Here is a 20,410-nt window from a genome sequence, read left to right on the forward strand (position 1 = left end):
ATATATATATCTTCCAATAGCTTCACCCCAAAGAAGTAGGGAAATCTTTCCAAGCAGCAGACAAGAAATAAAAAGATGGGTTTTGTATGTAACCATTTCCCCAGGTATGTCTTAGTGCATGTGTTCCTCAACTAGGGCAAAATGCCTGTTTGGTTCTTGAACCAATGTCTGGAGCTTTGAGCAGCCCTGGTCCCTGCTGTTGTTGGGATATTGCCAAAAGGCAATTTTCTGCACAGAGTCCTTTGTATGGTCTTGATGAGAGCTCCCTGCATAAAGTGAAGGTTATGAGATCAGGTCCCTTATTGATATCATGTTATTTCTGTGTGTGTGTGTGAAGAATTAGGATCTTGAACAAAGATATAGACCAATGCAGCACCTGCTATCTAGCTCCTTCATGCAGGGATGGTCACCTAAATTGTTTTGTGTGAACTATACGCTTTGGTTAGATTCCCAAGAATCTGAGCTTTTCAAATTAAAGACCATGTAGCTTAATGCAGATCTGCAGAAAGAAAGAAAATTCTTGGGGGGAGAGAGGAAAACAGGCTAGGGGTGTGGAATTATGGCTCCATCCAGTAACCAGATCATTTCTGGTTCTGGAGCCCAACTCAGAGAAAAAGTACTATTGGGGAAAAGAATTGTGAGGAGGGGATATGGCATAGGTTGCTTGCAGGTGGTTAGCATTCCTCAACTGCGTGTTCCTTTTTCTCTTAAAATTGGATCACTCACCCTCATTTCTATGAGGGTGGGGCAGACCTGCGTTTAAAACATGGGTCTGCCACCTTGGCATTTAGCTTAGCCCTAGAACAAATGGAAAAAAAGACTTGGGCAGATTGAACAATTTTGAATCATGGGCTTTCAATCACTCAACAGAGCTCGCCCCCCTTTCCTTGCCTTGTGCCCCTCAAAATAGGGTCAGGCTGGTTGGGCGATCCCCCCCCCCCCAGAACAGCATGCAGCGAGAGGTGGGTGATTGTTCTGTCTGGCAGGCTGAAATGCTCATGCAGCTCCGACGTTTGTGCGACATTGAATCATACCCATTAATTATAGCGTAGCTGGGAGTTCATTTTAAGAAAGCATGCTGTAGAAGTGGCAAAACAAATCTCCTCTCTTTTGTTCTAAAGAGGATGTCTAGAGGCAACTGTGTGAATGGGGGGGGGGGGGGAGGAACAGTGACAGGCATGACAATGTATCTGAGGACACCAGCTGAGAAAATTGGATTCGGCAACAAGCCCCGTTGCCCCATATTTTCATCTCTTATCTTCTCATCCCCGCCTTGGCTTCAAAAAGTTAATACATTTTGATGTGCAATTCAGAGCTATTATAAAATAAGGAAGTAGATGTGCTTAGACTGTTGTCGTCTGTTGCAGTCGGCGTTTGGGTTTATGGTACCTGCTTCCATTTTGCCTTTTGCAGGGATGGAGAGAGACACACAGAGAGAAAGAATGAATGCCTTCTATTGCTATATAGGGCATCCCGTCTAATCTACAAGGCCTTAGAGCAGCTCTCGATAAAGAGTCACTTGCTTTTCCATATCTCTATTATATTAGAAAGGGCTGCCAAGACTCACAAGGCCAGTAATATGGAAGTGTAAGAAGAGAGGACCAGAAGGAGCACCAGAATGGATATAGGAAGTGGCCTTATACTGAGACAAACTATTGGTCTATCTGGTTCCATATCAACTACCTTGGAAGTAGCTTTCCGAAGGATACAGTAGGGATCTTTCCTAACCCTAGATGCTTTAGTTGAGATTCCTGCATTGCAGGGGGTTGGACTAATTCAGTGGTGGCCAATCTCGGCTCTCCAACTGTTTGGGGACTACATTTCCCACCATCCCTGACCACTGGTTCTGTTAGCTAGGGATGATGGGAGTTGTAGTCCCAAAACAGCTGGAGGGCCAGGTTTAGCCACCACTGGACTAGACAAATCATCAGGGTTTCTTCCGACTCTATGATTCTATTAACTCCTTGACGTTCTTTGTTCAAAACATGTGGTCTGCCACAGAGCCCTGGCCTGGTAGGAAATCTGGGCCTAAATTGAACAAAGACCCCCTTCTGAGCACATCTTTATATTTTACACGTGTGCAGCAGCCATCCTCTTGGTGCAAATGGGAATAAGAACAGGATCACATCTTTCCATTTTAGGTGCTCGTAGTTGCTCACCTTGATTTTGAAAGGTATAAGTCCTCTTCTGATGAGTTTTGTCATTCTGTGCAGAGAGGTATCCTGAGTTTAAACTTTGTCCAGAATAGGAGAGGGAAATGTTCACATTCTTGGCAAGAAAGAAAGGTGGAATAGAGGAAAGTTCTCTGGCATGAGCTCCATTAGCTTTCATTCAAAAGGGGCTTACATAAGTGGCCTGAGGCCCAGGCAAAGATTGAAAGCGTCAGTATTTCAGCTCACTAGTGGAAGGAGTTGTTCCTAGGAAAAAGAAAGCTCCCATATGTGGGTTTCTTTCTTTCTGTGGATTATTGTCACTTTTGCTGCTAATGAGATTTCCCCATCTTTTGTCTTGTGGATTAGTAAGTGGGAAAGAGGATCAGCTGTGTGCATCAGCATCCCTGAGCTCTGAATTACTGAAACAACCACCAAGTGTATGTGAGTCTAATCTGTTAGATAGCATACTTTGGAGAATACAATACTGAGCCATTGGCCCCGTTCCTACAACCATGTTTATCACCTGATGACCAGCTTGCACAAAAGACATCACAAATCACGCTCAATCACAAAGAGGGTTCATATCGCCTCATGTGGAATGCCTTTCAATGGATGGAGACCCCAGATTGAGTGAGATGAATTGGCATTTCGTTTGAATGAAAGAATAAGTCCCTTTGTTACTTTTGTAGAAGTACAAACATCAAAAAACCTAGCTGAGCTGCTAAACGAGACTGTAATACAATTTTGTGTGTGGTACCTCGGTTGTAATCTGAGTTACTGCAGTGCCAGTATTTGGATCTATAATGATCCTGAGCACAGCAATAAAAAAAACTACAGTTGCAATTGTGTTTTGTTGCGCCGTTAGCGAGTAGTTTTTGTGACAGGCTATCTATTGTACTGAGGCCTTGATGTTCTTGGCTGCAGTCCTGGTTTTGCAGATGTGCTTGTTAGTTTTTTCAACTTTCGTAACGAGGCAAGAAATCTAAAGCACAGACCTCTTCTTGCCATCAATTTGATTTTAATTAATTTTTATAATGAAATGTTTTTAGAATGTTGGATTATTTGATTGTTGTTAGCCGCCCTGAGCCCGGCTTCGGCTGGGGAGGGCGGGATATAAATAAAATTTCTTCTTCTTCTTCTTCTTCTTCTTCTTCTTCTTCTTCTTCTTCTTCTTCTTCTTCTTCTTCTTTCCAATGGCAGTCCTGCACAATCTCCTTGCGGAATCAATACATTGCATCCAAAGCTCTTAGGTTTTTGTTTGCTGTCTACATGTCGCACAGGGTGGCATAGTGCACATGTTTCTTCTAATGTTTCCCTGCACAAACAACTCTTTAAATACCTCAAACTTTAGGCATATCAAGGTTCCCCTTTACGTCAGAAGTATCAGTGAATAGAATGAGCAATAATTCCCATGAATGTGTCCCTGCCTTACCCCCCTGTAAATGAAGGAATAAACTGCAAATAGTGTAAATGGTACAAATGAAAATTCTATCCCTTAGGGTTTCCCTGTGAGTTGTTGGAGGAAGTTTCAGACTGTGCAGTACATAATTGAACTCGGGAAAAGAGAGAAATCCATGCATCCAAATATTAAATAGCAAATCCCCTTTTGACTGTTCTGTAATCCTGCTGTTAAGTTAATAATGTTCTCTGTTACGTCGGCAAACCTTTGTGGTGATACTACACGTTACAGGTTGTTTTTGTGTCGTTTTGGTACATATCGATGACCTTGAGTGGAATATGATGTTGTGTAAGCGATCCTCCTCTCATACAATGGGACTTCCTCTTCCTCTTCTTTCCCCTGCAGCCTGTGCACCTCCCAGAATCTGCTCTGGAAGGTTCCTAATTCTCTAGAGCAGATTTTGAGGGCGCTGCAGGGAGGAGAGGTAAGTCAAGGCTATTGTGCAAGCAGAAGTCCATTTCACTCTCACGCAGACTGTGTTAAATACAACCCATTTGCTCCAGTGGAACAGTTGGAGGCCCAGTCTGTTAGTATCTGATACTGAAACATAGCAGGCTTAAGCCACAAAATATGAAAACTCTCCTTCCTTCCTTCCTTCCTTCCTTCTTCTTCTTCTTCTTCTTCTTCTTCTTCTTCTTCTTCTTCTATTTAAAAGTTTTACAGACATACAGATCTGATAATTTCCCAACAAACACATATGTTTTGACTTTCTTCCACCCCTTTTGCAGTTTCTTATAGTTTTAATTTTTCAACACTGCATTTCCTACATTGTTCTGTTTATTACCTACTCCCCGATTTATCTTTAGCATTACATTTAACCAGTGCTTTTTTTCTGGGGGGGGGGGGGGACGCAGGGGTATGCATACCCCTAAACATTTTGTGAATCTAAGTTTGGCCTCATTGAGGGGCAGTATTTCAATATGAGTAGGGAAATTAGAGGACCCCTAAACATTTTTTAAATAGAAAAAAAGCACCGCATTTAACTGCTTGTTTTTACATTAATCCTCTAACGAACTTGCATGTTTACAAAAACTTGTCCAGTGTTCCACAGATTCCCCCCCCCATTCTTTAATAAAATTTCTTTCTTTCTTGGTTTCTTATTGTTCCGGTAAGTTTTGCCATTTTGGCAATTCTTCTTCTTCTTTTCCCCAGAATGATCAAATCTCAGCCTCAGGAGTACAGCTTTATTCCTCGAACGTGGATCTTCCCAGCAGAGTACACACAATTCCAGAATTATGTAAAAGAACTCAAGAGAAAACGAAGACAGAAAACATTCATCGTCAAACCAGCTAACGGTGCAATGGGGCATGGGTATGTGCAGGGTTTAAAGAAGCTTCTTTAAGTCAGCCTCCTCCAGCTTGATGCCTACCGGATGTTGCTGGACTACAACTCCCATCGTCCATGATCATTGGATGCCTTGGCTGGGGCTGATGGGAGGTGGAGGCTGGGGCTCATGGGAAGGCTGCTTACAGGTTCTTCAATCTCGTGTCTCGTCTGCTGTTACTATTACTGTGAATTGAACTGAATATAGATTATATTGTTCTTTGTAAATATGACCCATGAATTTAGAAATAACAACAATGATGTCAATCGGATTTTTCATACAATAGTAAAAACGGTGACACACATTCGTTTTTATTTCCCTTTTTCTTTTCTTTCCCCCCCTCTCTTTTCAAATATGACAAATACGCAGCTCAGGTCAATTCTTTATCTTACAAGAGTACCAACATAGTTAAAGTTGTTTGCCCAGGCTTAGCAGCAATAAATGATTTTTAGTCATTTTTTAGTATGAAATGGTGTAATAGGGCGAAATAATTCATGCTCGTTTACAGCATGGTTTCTTTTAAATAAAGCTTCAACCATTTTCCAGGGCAGGATTTTTTTAAAGGTAAATATGTGAGAGGCCATTGAAACGTAATTGATGGCACTCATAACAAAGCAGCTGGATAGACTCTCTGGAGAACCTTATGACTTAAAAAGCTGATTTAATTCCTTAACTTGTTGGTTTTACTTCAGTCAACGAGCACAATCTCCAGTGGTGACAATGAAGCCACACGAAGGGATCACCATAGCACCCTTGGTCCTAAATGTGTTGGAGATCATTTTGCATTGCTTTAGTGTAAAACCAGGCTTCAAAAGCAAGGGGACTTATCTGAGCTCTTGGGAACACCAGAACATATGGCCGACAATTCAAAGTGTTAGTGCTGACCTTTAAATCCCTAAATGGCTTTGGCCCTGTATACCTGAAGAGCGTCTCTCACTGAGAGAAGTGAGGTTACAGGGAACCAAGTTGAGGGCCTTTTCAGTAATGGCACCTGCCCTGTTGAACTCCCTCCCATCAGATGTCAATGAGATAAAGAACTATCTGACTTTTAGAAGACACCTGAAGGCAGCCCTGTATAGGGAAGTTTTGTGTTTGTCGTGTTGTGTTTTAATTTGTTGGAAGCAGCCCAGAGTGGCTGGGGTAGCCCAGTCAGATGGGCAGCATATAAATAAGCTGTTGTTGTTAGTTGTGTATGGCCTTAGACACCCTTTGCTAGCTTAGTGCCCTCTAGACGTTACCGGACTGCAGCATCTGGAGAGCACCAAGTTGATGTCTTGTTAAAGCAAGTTACAAACCTCAGTTTCTGAACTGTTCGGGTCAAATGATCTGTCAGAGCTGTAATTGTATTTCTGAGGGTTTACTTAACTTTCTGTGTTTAAAACCTATCTTTGTGCCTTTTAACCAGGATCTCCCTCACAAGAAATGCAGAGAAGCTTCATTCTCAGGAACACCTCATAGTCCAGGAATATCTTGACAAGCCCTTTCTTATTGAAGGCTACAAATTTGATCTAAGAGTGTACATTCTGGTGACTTCCTGTGATCCCTTAAAAATATTTTTATATCATGACGGGCTAGTGAGGATGGGCACAGAGCTGTATCATCCTCCCAATGATTCAAATCTGGTAAGTGGTTGTTAGGATCAAACGGAACACTTCTGAGTGCAGCACAAAATAGTTTAGGTGCCAGAAGAGGAAAAGGAAATGACATTTTGAGCAAAAAAAAAAAAAACAGTGCACAATTTAGTTAGGCAAATTCTAGTCCTTGTTCACCCGGGCCACCTTGTGTTGGAGCCTGTGATTCACATCAGCTAGCTAATAAGAGACTCAGAAAACACTGTTCACGTGTTCCTTCAGGATCACACGTTTAACATTTTGTTGTGTGTGGAAACAAGGCTGTGCCTGCTGACTCCACCCCCTAACCATCCCTGCTTGCCCCCCAGCTATGTACTGGGAAGGTCTGAAATGGGAGGTGGGGAGCTTTCTCTGAATGTGTAATCTCTACTGTGACTTGGAACCATGCAAGTAGAACAGACTCCCCTCTTCATGCCTTTTTCCAATCCGTGGACAACATGAGTGTGTCGTGACCTTCAGTTCTAACTTTTCACCCTCGTGGCTGTAAATTCAGAGAGAGAATATCAAACTAGAAGAGACACTTGTCCTTGGAAGAAGTTCCAGATGTTCCCGCTGCCCTGGAAACTCCAGCACAAGAGAATCTGATGTTGTTGACATCTCCCTGGCCTTGGGATAATTGCAACGATACAGAAAATACAAATTGTGCCTTGAAAAGGACAGTTAAGCTACATACTTGCATCTTGCAGTGGAAAGGCCTTGCCTCATTTTCTTGTTGCTATCCCAATAGCAATGTTTTCTGAGCGGCTTTCATTATCAGTAAATGTTGAAGTGCAGCTGCTAAGCTTAAAATGATGATGTAGCAGATGTCTACCCAGGATTTCACAGATTAGGGCTGCAGTCCTAATGTGTGTTGGGGGTGAAGGAGAACCAAATGCTCACCTGAGCTGCCTCATCCAGTACACTTCTGGGCTGGAAGTGAGGATGCAGCAGCCATCTTGTATTTAATCATTTTCTGCTTTTTAAAAAACCAGCAACCCAATTTTCCTTTCACCTGGAACAGACATTGAGTGTCCCTCTTTGTGGTCGGAGCTCTCACTCCACCCTCTTAGAGGGAAATCTTCCTATGGAAAGCAAGTATGGTATAGTGATCAGGACAATGGACTTGGACCTGGGCGACCAGAATTCAAATTCCCAGCCGACCATGAAATTCACCAAGTGACTTTGTTCCAGTCATGAACTCTGATTCTCACCTAAGAGGCAGTGCTATTGTTCTAGAGAAAGAGGTGCCAGAACTCGCAACGAACACCTCCCTCATACTCTTTGAATGGCAATGGCGCCTACATATGAGCTACCGGAACTGAGTTTCCGGAGAGTTCCATCTAGAAAATAGCCCTGCTAACAGGTCCAATGTGAGGATAATATTGGGGGGGCGGGGGCGGGATTAATTACACAGTCTTGGGATCCTGTGGGATATAACTGGCATTAATAAGTAAGTACGGTCCTTGGGACACCCTCCTAAGGACCATCATATGACTGTAGAAATGATCTTAAAAGGCCTGGAATAAAAATAAAACGGTGTTTTCCTGTCACCAGATGGAACCCAAAGGAGACAAGCAACTTTGGAGAGAGCTGGGGGGGGGGGGCTAACAGTGAGAAGGATCTTTTCCCAGTAGCCACCTGTGGCATGTCAATTGGTGGCAGCATCCGGAGAAAGGCTTACCTCAGATTAATGTCCATGAACTGTCTTTGTACCTGTAGCTCAGTAGCGACCCTTTCCTATCTTCCCTTCCTTTCAGAGCCAGCTGTTTATGCACCTGACCAACTACTCTGTGAATAAGCATAATGAGCGTTTTGAGCGGGACGAAACAGAAGATAAAGGCAGTAAGCGCTCTATAAAGTGGTTTACTGAGTTTCTGCAAACAAATCACCTTGACGTTTCCAAATTCTGGAATGATATTTCAGTAAGAGAAAACTAATAATGCAATAGCTGTTTTCAATGTTTATGTTGGCCTATTACGAGTGCTCCTCACTTCTTGGCTTGGACTGGGACGCAATCTGGTTTTTGACTCATTGCAGGTTCTTCTTTGGATGCACATTTTTATATCGCTAAATTATTTGGCAGAGTGCAAACTCGATGATGTTTCATACAAAGCCTTCTTTCAAGGCTTGAGGCTGGGAAATTGACACAAGAATCAGATTGTTTCAGCCGAGTGACAAACGCATTAAACAAAATTCAGTTTGTTTATGTGCCCCTGTGATTTAGAGTGAAACCAGCTGTTGATTAGATTCCTTAATTTTGCACAGTCAGTCTTGTCTCTTGTATTTGAATGTGTGTTGCTTAATGCCTTTTGGTGATCTGAAATGAAACAAAACAAAATAACACCTAGATAAATAACGATGCTGCTTCCCCCATCTCTCTCTTCTCTGCACAATCCCCCAGGAACTAGTGGTGAAGACTCTCATAGTAGCAGAGCCCCATGTCCTTCACGCTTACCGTATGTGTAGGCCAGGACAGTCTCCAGGAAGTGACAGTGTTTGCTTTGAAGTTCTGGGGTTTGATATCCTGCTGGACAGAAAACTCAAGCCATGGCTCCTAGAGGTAAGCTGCTTTAAAATAGTAACAATAATAAGACAAGATCAGAAGGTCGGCGGTTCGAATCCCCGCGATGGGGTGAGCTCCCGTTGCTCGGTCCCTCCTCCTGCCAACCTAGCAGTTCGAAAGCACCTCAAAGTGCAAGTAGATAAATAGGTACCACTCCGGCGGGAAGGTAAACGACGTTTCCGTGCACTGCTCTGGTTTGCCAGAAGCAGCTTAGTCATGCTGGCCACATGACCTGGAAGCTGTACGCTGGCTCCCTCGGCCAATAAAGCGAGATGAGCGCCGCAACCCCAGAGTCGGCCACAACTGGACCTTATGGTCAGGGGTCCCTTTACCCTTTACCTTAGACATGTAGGAGAAGACTATCATCAGCCCTAGCCATGATGGCTATGTTCTACCTCCACTGTAGAACACCAGTTGCTAGGAATCACATTTGGAGAAAGCTCTGCTGCACTCAGGTCTTGCTTTGGTTGGCCACAGTGAGATCATTGCGCTGGACTAGATGGACCATTGGTCTGGAGATGCATTGAGGTTGAGGGAACGTTCTTTCATATGTGGTGGACCTGTAAAATGGTAAAGAGTATTGGGAAATAATCCATAATGAATTGGGGGAAAATGTTTAAAAGTATACATTTCCAAAAAAAACCAGAGTCCTTTTTGTTGGGTGATAATTCAGATGGAAATTCCCAGGTGTCAAAAAAGGTTATTTATGTATGCCACTACTGTGGCCCATGTTTTGTTAGCCCAAAAATGGAAAACCGAGCAAGGTCCCGACTAAAGAAGAATGGCAACTTCAGCTGATGGAAAATACGCTGCTTGCAGACTTAACATATAGAATAAGAGAACTAAGAGAACACACGTTTAGAGAAGATTGGAAAACGCTTATTGAATATATGGGGGAAATTGTGTGCACTTGAAAACGTTGGCGGCATTAGGATCAATTCAGCTGTGTAAATAAGTTTTGATGGAATGCCAAATGGTTTAGTTTACGTAAAATCTGCAGGGATTTATGATATGCAAAATGAACCATGGAAAGAGAGGAAGGGAAGTCATTGACATTTTAACAGAATAATATAATAAGAATTACCAAAAATAAAATAAAATAGATAGGCCGTTGGTCTGCTCCATTAGATACCAGACCTTCTTAACAGTTTCCAAGTGTTACAAAAAGGATGCAATGCAAAATCTCTGAACCATGTACGAAAACAGCCAGGTCATTGAGCAAAGCTAACCCAGATCATAATTGATGGATTTTGGCAGCCCTGCATTTTATTTGCTGGGAGCAGGAGAAGAGTGCAGAGGGCTGTTCCTCCAGGCTCTCCATCATTCTCATCTGTTTGGATGCTGGACTAGGTGGATCTTCTTACCTTCTGAAAAGGCTGGCCGTGTCTCAAAGCCAGCATATACCCAGTAGAACTAATCATAGAAGGCCTTTCCTGGACGAGAGCTTTTTCACAGTGCATAAAAGAGCTCAAAAGAGATGGTGATTTAAAATATGAATGGGTTTTATCAATGCTCGGGAAGTCCCTTTTCATGATACACCCCCCACTTTCAGAGAGAGCAAGTGTAGACAAGTCAAATATTTGCTCCCCCTTTGTCCTGGCCTTGTGTCTTGTTTTAAAGATGGAAGTGCTTGCACCATCTAGTGGAAGAAACATGGAAGATTATCCTGCAAGCAGAGCAATAGTGTCTCATCTGGAACATTCATTTTATTAACTAGTTTATTTCTATTAACTAATTTTATTAACCACTGGCTTGGGAAGAAGTTTTCACACATTAGCCACCATCCGTGTCTATCCTGTAGTTTCTTATGAAATACTGTGTTTTGATGCATTTACCCCCAAACCACCTTTGATCCGAAATGAGAAAACCTAGTTTAAAGCTGGTAATATATACAGAGCCTAATACATCAATAGCTGCATTTCTTCAGAGACAGAGTCCTCTTGTTTCCGTGTTGAATGCATCTCAACATGCCTCTTCAGACTCCCTGTTGTTTCTGAACTGAACTTTGGTTCAAGCGTTGATTTATTTTTATTTTTGTGTTTTTGATCGGCCGCAATGTTTTATGCGAACACTGTGTAGTACATAAGAGTGGGACAGAAATGTCCTACATGAAATCAATGAACCGGTCCTCCAGTTTACGCTGTCTAGAGCTTCCTCGCGAGAGCAGTGGTTGCATGATGTCTTCCGCTTGTAAGTGGGAGAGAGAACGCCCTTGTCAACACAAGAAATTGTCCTAGCTGGCTCACACAGGACTAGATTGAAGAGAATGATATGGTGTGCCGTCAAAGGAGGATATGCAAAAGTCGAGGATTTGCAAAATGGCGAGTCCAGAGAGGAAGAAGACAGAGGAGGATAAGGGCAAGAGAAGGAAGAGTGTGCAGCTGAAAACTGGATGATGAACATGGCAGGTTGGAAGCAGATTCTAGATACAGCCTTGATCCTAGATACACAGGTGGAAGTAGTGGCTAGGAGTGCTCATCTATGTCCACCATTCACACATCCTTTCTTCAAGGAGCTTATAATGTATAGTCAAGTCCCAGTGGGACTGTTAACATGCCCTACATAGGTTTGAAAGCTTCTGTTGCTCTGGAATGCAGCTGCCACACTGTTAACTGAAGCTGGAAAAGTTGAACCTACAGTCCTAATATTACATCATATGCACTGGTTTCCACATGGGTGGCGCTGTGGTCTAAACTACTGAGCCTCCTGGACTTGCCGATCAGAAGGTCAGCAGTTTGAATCCCCGTGACAGGGTGAGCTCCCGTTGCTCTGTCCCAGCTAACTTAGCAGTTCAAAAGCACACCAGTGCAAGTAGATAAATAGATGCTGCTGCGGCGGGAAGGTAAATGGCATTTCCGTGCTCTCTGGTTGCTGTCAAGGTGTTCTGTTGCACCAGAAGTGGTTTAGTCATGCTGGCCACATGACCCGGAAAGCTGTCTGTGGACAAACGCCGGCGCCCTTGGCCTGAAAGCGAGATGAGCGCAACCCGCAACCGTCCAGGGGTCCTTTACCTTTTTTTTTTTTACTGGTTTCCACACAAAAAAACCAAAAAACTGAAGGCGTCCCTTTTGACTTCAATGTTCCAGACAGTTTGAATGACACAGTTCAGATCTATCCAAACCTACCCAGATAATCTTCAGATGCCCTTGTGTCCCTGAGTGGACAGACACAAGAGACAGGGCCCTCTTCACAGTGATGCCAAGACAGTGAACTTCCCAAGTTGAGCAGGAAGGCATTATCCATGGGCTAAGAACCTTCAATAATCAAGAAATCTGGTTCCTCAGTGTTTGCACTCATGGGGATGATTCAAAGTGTGTTTTTGGTGAACACATGAAGAATCCCCATTCAGACCTGGGGGCGGGGGCGGGGATGTTGGGGCCTGCATGCATGCACCCCCCCCAATTATTACCAAATAGTTTGAAATAATGCTTGAGAGTGGGGGTGTTTGGCATTTGAAAACTGGGCCCCAGTGTTATGTCTGTGGGAGCGTACCTCACGGTTATTTTGTGAATTAAGACATTCCTGGAGATGTTCTGTCCTCTATAATTTTTTTCAGATTAACCGAGCCCCGAGCTTTGGTACTGACCAAAAAATAGACTATGATGTGAAAAAAGGTGTCCTGCTGAATGCATTAAAGCTGCTCAATATAAGGTAAAATTACATTTCCCCTGTTGTTCTTTTCGTTAGTTGTTGTTTGGTTTTTTTTGGAGGGGGGAGGGAATAGAGATACATTTACATCATGATATACCAAAGTCATTGTAAATGATTCATAGGAAACTTGTGGTTTATGTTAAATTCTTCTGAGCCAAATTTAACATCGTTCCCTCATCAGAAGATATGTTAGTTAAATCTTTTGTTTGATGCGGGAGCTGTAGAAGGCCCAGGCAGCTTCTTCAGGCAGCACTCTGATTTAAATTTGCTACCCACAGTAGGAAGATCTCATGTTGGGGCTAAGGTAAATCATGAGAGGGAATCAAGATGGGTATATAGTGACCATAAAGATGGTAAAGGAAATGCCTTGCTCTTTTCCTGTCATCAAAAGGAGCACACCCTTATCTCCCAAATTCTGCTTCCTTGGCGCACAATACTACAGACTTTTGATGAATTGCGTTCCCCCCTTTTTTCTTTTTAGCTATAGTAATATGAATTTGTCTTCTTTCTTTTCTTTTATTCATTTCAATTTTGTGCTCTTTGGCTGTTTATTGAGACCTCTAAACAACTTCATTTAACAGAAGCTTTCTGGTGCTGTTTGAAATCCAAATTCCTTCAGACGTGCACATTCTGTTGGGTTAGCTCAGTGCAATGGCAGTCTGAGGGGGAGTAATTAATAAATGAGGGAAAACTGCAAACGAGAGGAAAGTTTTTGCAGTTTTCCATCCTACTTTTTAGAATGCTTTCAGCTGTAAATGTTTTATGGGCGCCTCCTCCCATGTGATGCATTTCCCTCGTGTCCTCATTGGTGTGGATTATTTATTTGGTTCTTTAAAAAGAATAATTATATGATTGGCAGCTAGAATCGGAGCGGAAATGTAGTTAGCTTTATTTTCCTTCTGGCATGAATCAATTTTTTGTGTGGTTATTATTTTTTAAGTTGTTGTAATAAAGATGCAATAAAATCCCACAACTTGATAAAATGCCACCACAAAATAGAAAAAGGTAAACACATTCCCGTTCCAAGATCCTTTCTGCTGACTCCATCTTTTACATTCCCCAAACGAAGCTTTCCAGTCCCATGCCTTTAAATTCTCCTCTTCCAGTCAAGCTCCTTTCCCTGTACCCGGCCCTGAATACCTTCCTCCATCTTTTCCTGAACTGCTGCTCACAGAGGAGACGGGCTGAAGAGGCAGCTTCTATTCCTGCCGCTGCTGCTGGCTGCTTGCCTGTTCGTCCCCAAGGGCAGATAGATAAACGCCATTGCTCCCCCCACACCATGCATTCTCCTGGCCTGCAGCTGCTTCTCAGTGTCCTTCCCACTTTCTTGGATGGCGGCCTGCCTTTTCTGGCTGTCCCAGCAATCCGTTGACAGTGGAAAGAGCTGTGCTTCAGGAAAGCAAGGCTGGTCTCCTGCTGATGTATTTCCAGTATGTATCTGAGCTCTCGGGAACACCAGAACATGTGGCCGACAATTCAAAGTGTTGGTGCTGACCTTTAAAGCCCTAAACAGCCTTGACCCTGTATACTTGAAGGAGCGTCTCCACCCTCCACTGTTCGGCCCAGGCACGGATGTCCAGCACATAGAGCCTTCTGGCGGTTCCCTCATTGCAAGAAGTGAAGTTACAGGGAACTAGGCAGAGGGCCTTCTCGGTAGTGGAACCCACCCTGTGGAGCGCCCTTCTATCAGATGTTAAGGAGATAAATAACTGTGCACCTTTTAGAAGACATCTGAAGGCAGCTCAGCATAGGGAGGTTTTTAAGGTTTGATGTTTTATTATGCTTTTATATTTCTTTGGAAGCCGCCCAGAGTGGCTGGGGCAACCCAGCCAGATGGGTGGGGTACAAATTGAAGTGTAGGTGGGTTCCCACAAGACATGACATAGTGATAACAGCAAGGACCTTTATTGAACTACATAACTGAACAACAGGGACAAAGCAACTGCTTATATACATTTCTGAAGGCCTGGGCCACTCCCACTCCCAACGTGATTGGCAGTCTAAACTTCCAAGTTGCGAATCATCACTTGGAGTTTAAGGGCCAATGGCAGAGGCCCAAATCTTGAAATGTTCTGTGATTGGATATCATGTATCGAATCAGAACACAGGAGCTCAGAATCCTTAGTCCAGACTCAAGGTCAGGCAAACACAGACCACTGAATACATAACACAAATAATAGAATTATTATTATTACTATTATTATTTATTAGAGTGTGCAGGCAAGCAGCGAAGAGCGGCTGCTATTGAAAGGGAGGGCAGGCAGCTTCTGCTCACACTGCCAGTCAGTTCCTTGGTACAGCTGCCAGTGCTTCTACTCTTCATTTCTCAGGCAATGGGAGTTGAGGAAAGGAGCTTTCCCTGCTCTGAGGGAGCTCATGGAGGACACCTTTCTCAGAGGCCTCTGAAACCTTGAACCATCCCTGACGGTGATGGTGATGGTGACTTTGGATGTCGGGTGGGGGGGGAGGGGGGAGGGGAAGACACTTCCCTCGCCTCCCAGCAGGTGAGTTGCCACTGCAAACTCACTGACAGGCCCCTATGCCATGAATTTTTTTGCCCAGCGGCTCCTATGCACCAATGTTTTAAAGGCCTAGGAGAAGGTAAGACCAGATGGCACCCCTCTTTGATGGAAGAAGAAGAAGAGTTTGGACTTGATATCCCGCTTTATCCCGCTCAAGATGGCGGCGCGCATAGACGCTGCGGCTTAGTCACAAGACAGATGTGGCAGGGGATTCAGCATATTACCAACTACAAACCTAACCTTGGTGCTGTCGACGGTGACCCTTTGCTGGCGGAGGAGCTTAACCTCTTCTTTGCTCGCTTCGAGAAGGAGCCACCTGAGACGCCGGTATTACAGCCACCAGCCCATAGGGGCCCCTCATTCACGGTAGAGGAGCATGAGGTGAGACAGGTATTGAGGATGGCGAATCCGAGGAAGGCGGCTGGACCTGATGGCATCACTGGAAAGGTGTTGAAGGGCTGTGCGGATCAGCTGGCGAGGGTCTTTACTAAGATCTTCAACAAGTCCTTACACCAGTCTATTGTCCCACCCTGCCTGAAGTCGTCAACTATTGTCCCTCTGCCTAAAAAATCCACAATCAGTAGTTTGAATGACTACAGACCAGTTGCACTGACTCCAATCATCATGAAGTGTTTTGAGAAACTGGTGCGCCGTCACATTATTTCCTGTCTTCCATCAACTTTTGACAACTACCAGTTTGCATACAGGGCAAATAGATCCACAGAAGACGCTATCACCACCACTCTCCATGCTGCTCTGTCCCATCTGGAGCAGCCGGGGAGTTATGTGAGGCTGCTGTTTGTGGATTTTAGCTCTGCTTTTAACACTATCCTCCCCCATAGACTGGTGTCCAAGCTAGAGGCGATTGGAATCTCCAACTCCACCTGTCTCTGGGTTTTGGATTTTTTGTCAGAACGTTCTCAGAGGGTTAGAGTAGGGTCACATATGTCCACAGCCCTTAGCCTTAACACCGGCTCACCACAGGGTTGTGTGTTGAGTCCCCTGCTCTATGCTCTCTATACGTATGACTGTACAGCCATCTATTCCAGCAACAAAATCATCAAGTTTGCTGATGACACTACGGTGGTAGGGCTCATTTCAGGAGGGGACGAGTCCGCCTATCGGGACGAGGTGGAGCGGCTTTGTGTTTGGTGTGGAGAGAACAATCTGGCTCTTAATACGGCTAAGACCAAGGAATTGGTGGTGGATTACAGGAAAAAAAAGGCGGACATTCAGCCCTTGTATATCAACGGGGAACGGGTGGAGAGGGTGGCGGAATTCAGGTTTTTGGGAGTAACTATCGAACAGGGCATGACTTGGAGCGCAAATACCACTGCTCTGGTGAAGAAGGCCCAGCAGAGAATTTATTTCCTCAGACTTTTAAAGAAGAACAATCTGAGTGAGAGACTGCTGGTGTCCTTCTACCGAGGCTCCATAGAGAGCATTCTTACATACTGTATTTGTGCTTGGTTCTCCAGTTGTACAGCTAGGGAGAGGAAGGTGCTCCAGAAGGTCATAACCACAGCCCAAAGGATTATTGGTCATCCTCTCCCATCTTTGGAAGAACTGTACGGTTCCCGTTGTCTTAGGAAAGCAAACAACAGCCTGCAGGATTCATCTCACCCGGGACACAGTCTGTTTGCACTACTGCCTTCTGGCAGGAGATATAGAAACATCAAGTCAAGGACAAATAGACTGAAAAACAGTTTCTATCCAAGAGCTGTGGCCTTTTTGAATGCTGTAACTCGATAGTGTGACCTGGGAGTTTGATGGGTGTGGGTGTGGGTGTGGCTGGAATGTGGTTTGTTTGGTTGTTGTTGTTGTTTTGCTTTTGTTGTTTTTAAGGGATGGCATCCAATTTCGTTGCACTTGTGCAATGTTGCACTTGTGTAATGACAATAAAGAATCTAAATCTAAATCTAAATCTAAATTTATCACTACCCTAAGGAGTCTCAAAGTGGCTAACAATCTCCTTTCCCTTCCTCCCCCACAACAAACACTCTGTGAGGTGAGGGAGGCTGAGAGACTTCAGAGAAATATGACTAGCCCAAGGTCACCCAGCAGCTGCATGTGGAGGAGCGGGGATGCGAACCCAGTTCACCAGATTATGAGTCCACCACTCTTAACCACTACACCACACTGGATACATTTCTTCTCTGGGTTTCCTTTCATCGCTGTGCTTTTCTGTTTCAGGACAAGCGATAAAAGAAAAAACCTAGCCAAGCAGAAAGCAGAAGCTCAGAAGAGGCTTTACGGCCAAGGCTCCATGAAAAGGCTGTCACCGGTGTCTTCCGACTGGGAGAAACAGCGCCGTTCCCTAGAAAGGAGGAGAGAGGAACTGGTAGATTGCTTTTCTCAAATAAACGAATAAGCAAGCCTCTGTTTTCTGTCCTTCCTCAAGGAACATGTTTGATCATTTCTTAAATGTTCTTGATTTTCAGAAGGAGAGACTGGCACAAGTGCGCAAGCAGATCTCCAAAGAAGAGCACGAAAACAGGCACATGGGGAATTACAGGTAGCTATGTCATCTGGGCTTCCTATCAGGAATAAATCTTGGGTACCGTTGCTTTGTAGCAGGTGAGCGTGGTGCCTCAATCCCATTTGTGCAAAGGTGCTTTTCTGTCAATGGCTGAAAGGGATGGCATGGATATGACTAGGAAGTGCTGCCAGTTATTGAGTTTAAAAATATTTGCCAGCAGCAGCAAGATTTACATCTGGTGCAGAGGGCAGGTGCAGCGCTGTTTCATCGCAAATTGTGATTTGGCAGAATCGGGAGGTGTCCTTGGAGACAGACATTCCTTGTCCTTCCTTTGTCCAGAGTGAATTTCTTTCTCTCCCAGCCTACCCCGGTTTTAAATCTTGGTCAAGATGAGAGGTTATCGACCATAATTATTGACAGTGTATGTATTATTCTAAAGCTATGATCAAAAGTAATAAGAAGCATGGGGGAATTTGCTGCGGGTTAGAGAGGAAGGTGAAGAAGGAACCATGAGCTGCCATGGCTGGTTCCATATTTGCAAACTATTGAATTCAGGAAGCCTGCACCCCGCTTTAGAGATGAAAAGGTTATTGTTTTAGTGAACTGTTATAATACTCAGCAAATAATGTCAGTCAGGTTTGCTTTTGTTTTGGCATTTACATTATGATTCTTTTAAATTGTCTTTTCATAAACTTTCATAAACTTGAAAGGTGGACAGAAAAATACTTGCAATAACTAACGAACCAACCAACTAACCAACTAACTAACTAACTAACTAACACACACACACACACACACACACACACACACACACACAAACATAAGACCCCGGATTACCACTCTAATTAACTGTGAAATATAAAATTACTTATTTCCAGACACTACAGTGAAAACATCCATTGGGTGCTCTGGTGATTTCTGTCCCTGAATGTATTTCTTTCTTTTCTTTTCTTTTCTTTTCTTTTCTTTTCTTTTCTTTTCTTTTCTTTTCTTTTCTTTACCTCAGAACAATAGGGTTGAATTATGAAAGCAAAATATTACTGATTTTTTTTAAATGAGACAGATCATGTTATGCTTTGCTATTAATTGATAGTGCACCTGATGAAGTAAGGTGTGTTTTAATGGAGCTTATTCCCAATCGTGCTTAGGATTAGATCCGTAAATCACAGAAGAGGCAGTAACCTTTCCCAGTCCAGTTTCAAACTGTATTCCAGAGAACCCTAGGTTGCCTGGAAAGCTTATCAGGAGCTTTTTACAGTCAGAAGATCGGTATTAGTGGACAACCGTCTTTGAAAGGCAGCTTTCCAGTCATAGGTACATAGGAAGTTGACTTGCGCCAAGACAGAATATTTATCCATCTAGCCCATTATTTTTTTACTCCAACTGGCCTGCCACTCTCAAGGGTTTCTTCCAAAGAATCTTCTTTATCATCTAAGGGTTTTACCCAAATAATCTTCTTTATCATCTTACCTGGATCTTTTAAGTAAAGTTGGCAGGGATTGAACCTGCAGCCTTCTGTTTGCAAAGGATGGGCTCCGCCCCAAAGCTGAAACTTGCCCTGTAGTCAGTCTTGCCTTGAAACGCACAGCCGCAGGGAGGTGTTGAGCATCCTTGGGTGCTTCCTCTGCTCATTTAGGACAATGAAATGTCCAGTAGACATGGGCACTTCAATGGTGGGTCCACAGGATTCCTGTAGTCCTTTGTCCGCTGGGACCACATAACACCGGTTCTGAGAGATCTGCATTGGCTTCCAGTACGTTTCCGAGCACAATTCAAAGTGTTGGTGCTGACCTTTAAAGCCCTAAACGGCCTCAGTCCTGTATACCTGAAGGAGCGTCTCCACCCCCATCGTTCAGCCCGGACACTGAGATCCAGCGCCGAGGGCCTTCTGGCAGTTCCCTCATTGCGAGAAGTAAGGTTACAGGGAACCAGGCAGAGGGCCTTCTCGGTGGTGGCGCCTGCCCTGTGGAACGCCCTCCCAGCAGATGTCAAGGCAATAAACAACTATTTTACTTTTAAAAGACAACTGAAGGCAGCCCTAGGGAAGTTTTTAATGCTGTATTGTTTTTAATATTCAGTTGGAAGCCGCCCAGAGTGGCTGGGGAAACCCAGCCAGATGGGCGGGGTATAAATAATAAATATTATTATTATTATTATTATTATTATTATTATTATTATTATTATTATTTGTACATTTATTTATATGGGGGCCATTGCTCTTTCAAGAGTTTTGTGAACAACAACAAGCCCCTGCCCCCAAATAAAGAGAGTCTGGATGAATTCTGCTCCTCTAACCTCCCCAGCTGTCTATGGCAGTCTTAGGCTGTTGGATGGTGTAGTGCAGCTGCTAGACAAGGCGAGGGGTGGCTGGCGCTCCCTTCTCCCAGCCTTATAGAAAGCAAGAGATGGCTCAGGACGGATTATTGTTTTTCAAGGATAGCAATGGGATCTCCCACTCCTTTTTGCAGCACCCCTGCCCCTTGAACTCAGCCTTGACACTTCTGAACTATGAATGCAATATTTTGTTAATGTTTCATGCCTCGCGCATACCTGACGTTGACATTTCAGTGAGTATTCAGCGTTTCAAACCTTCCTCTCCATCCATAGAAGAACTAGCACTGCCCCGTTTTTTTCCTTTGCTTTTTATAG

General features: G+C 43.9%; 1 protein-coding gene across 5 annotated transcripts in view; it reads left to right on the top strand.

Annotated features, from left to right (window-relative positions):
• TTLL7 (tubulin tyrosine ligase like 7) overlaps nucleotides 1-20,410 on the top strand; it is an 89,845-nt gene that overhangs the window by 39,933 nt on the left and 29,502 nt on the right. For all 5 annotated transcript variants that reach the window (XM_077928530.1, XM_028732974.2, XM_028732973.2 and 2 more), the window contains 7 exons: nucleotides 4,765-4,923; nucleotides 6,342-6,558; nucleotides 8,304-8,468; nucleotides 8,948-9,106; nucleotides 12,666-12,760; nucleotides 17,476-17,623; nucleotides 17,724-17,797. In XM_077928530.1, the coding sequence (XP_077784656.1) occupies nucleotides 4,765-4,923; nucleotides 6,342-6,558; nucleotides 8,304-8,468; nucleotides 8,948-9,106; nucleotides 12,666-12,760; nucleotides 17,476-17,623; nucleotides 17,724-17,797 (1,017 nt within the window). The remainder of the gene's footprint in view (nucleotides 1-4,764; nucleotides 4,924-6,341; nucleotides 6,559-8,303; nucleotides 8,469-8,947; nucleotides 9,107-12,665; nucleotides 12,761-17,475; nucleotides 17,624-17,723; nucleotides 17,798-20,410) is intronic.

The sequence above is a fragment of the Podarcis muralis genome, chromosome 5 (assembly GCF_964188315.1).
Source record: "Podarcis muralis chromosome 5, rPodMur119.hap1.1, whole genome shotgun sequence".
NCBI lineage: Eukaryota > Metazoa > Chordata > Lepidosauria > Squamata > Lacertidae > Podarcis > Podarcis muralis.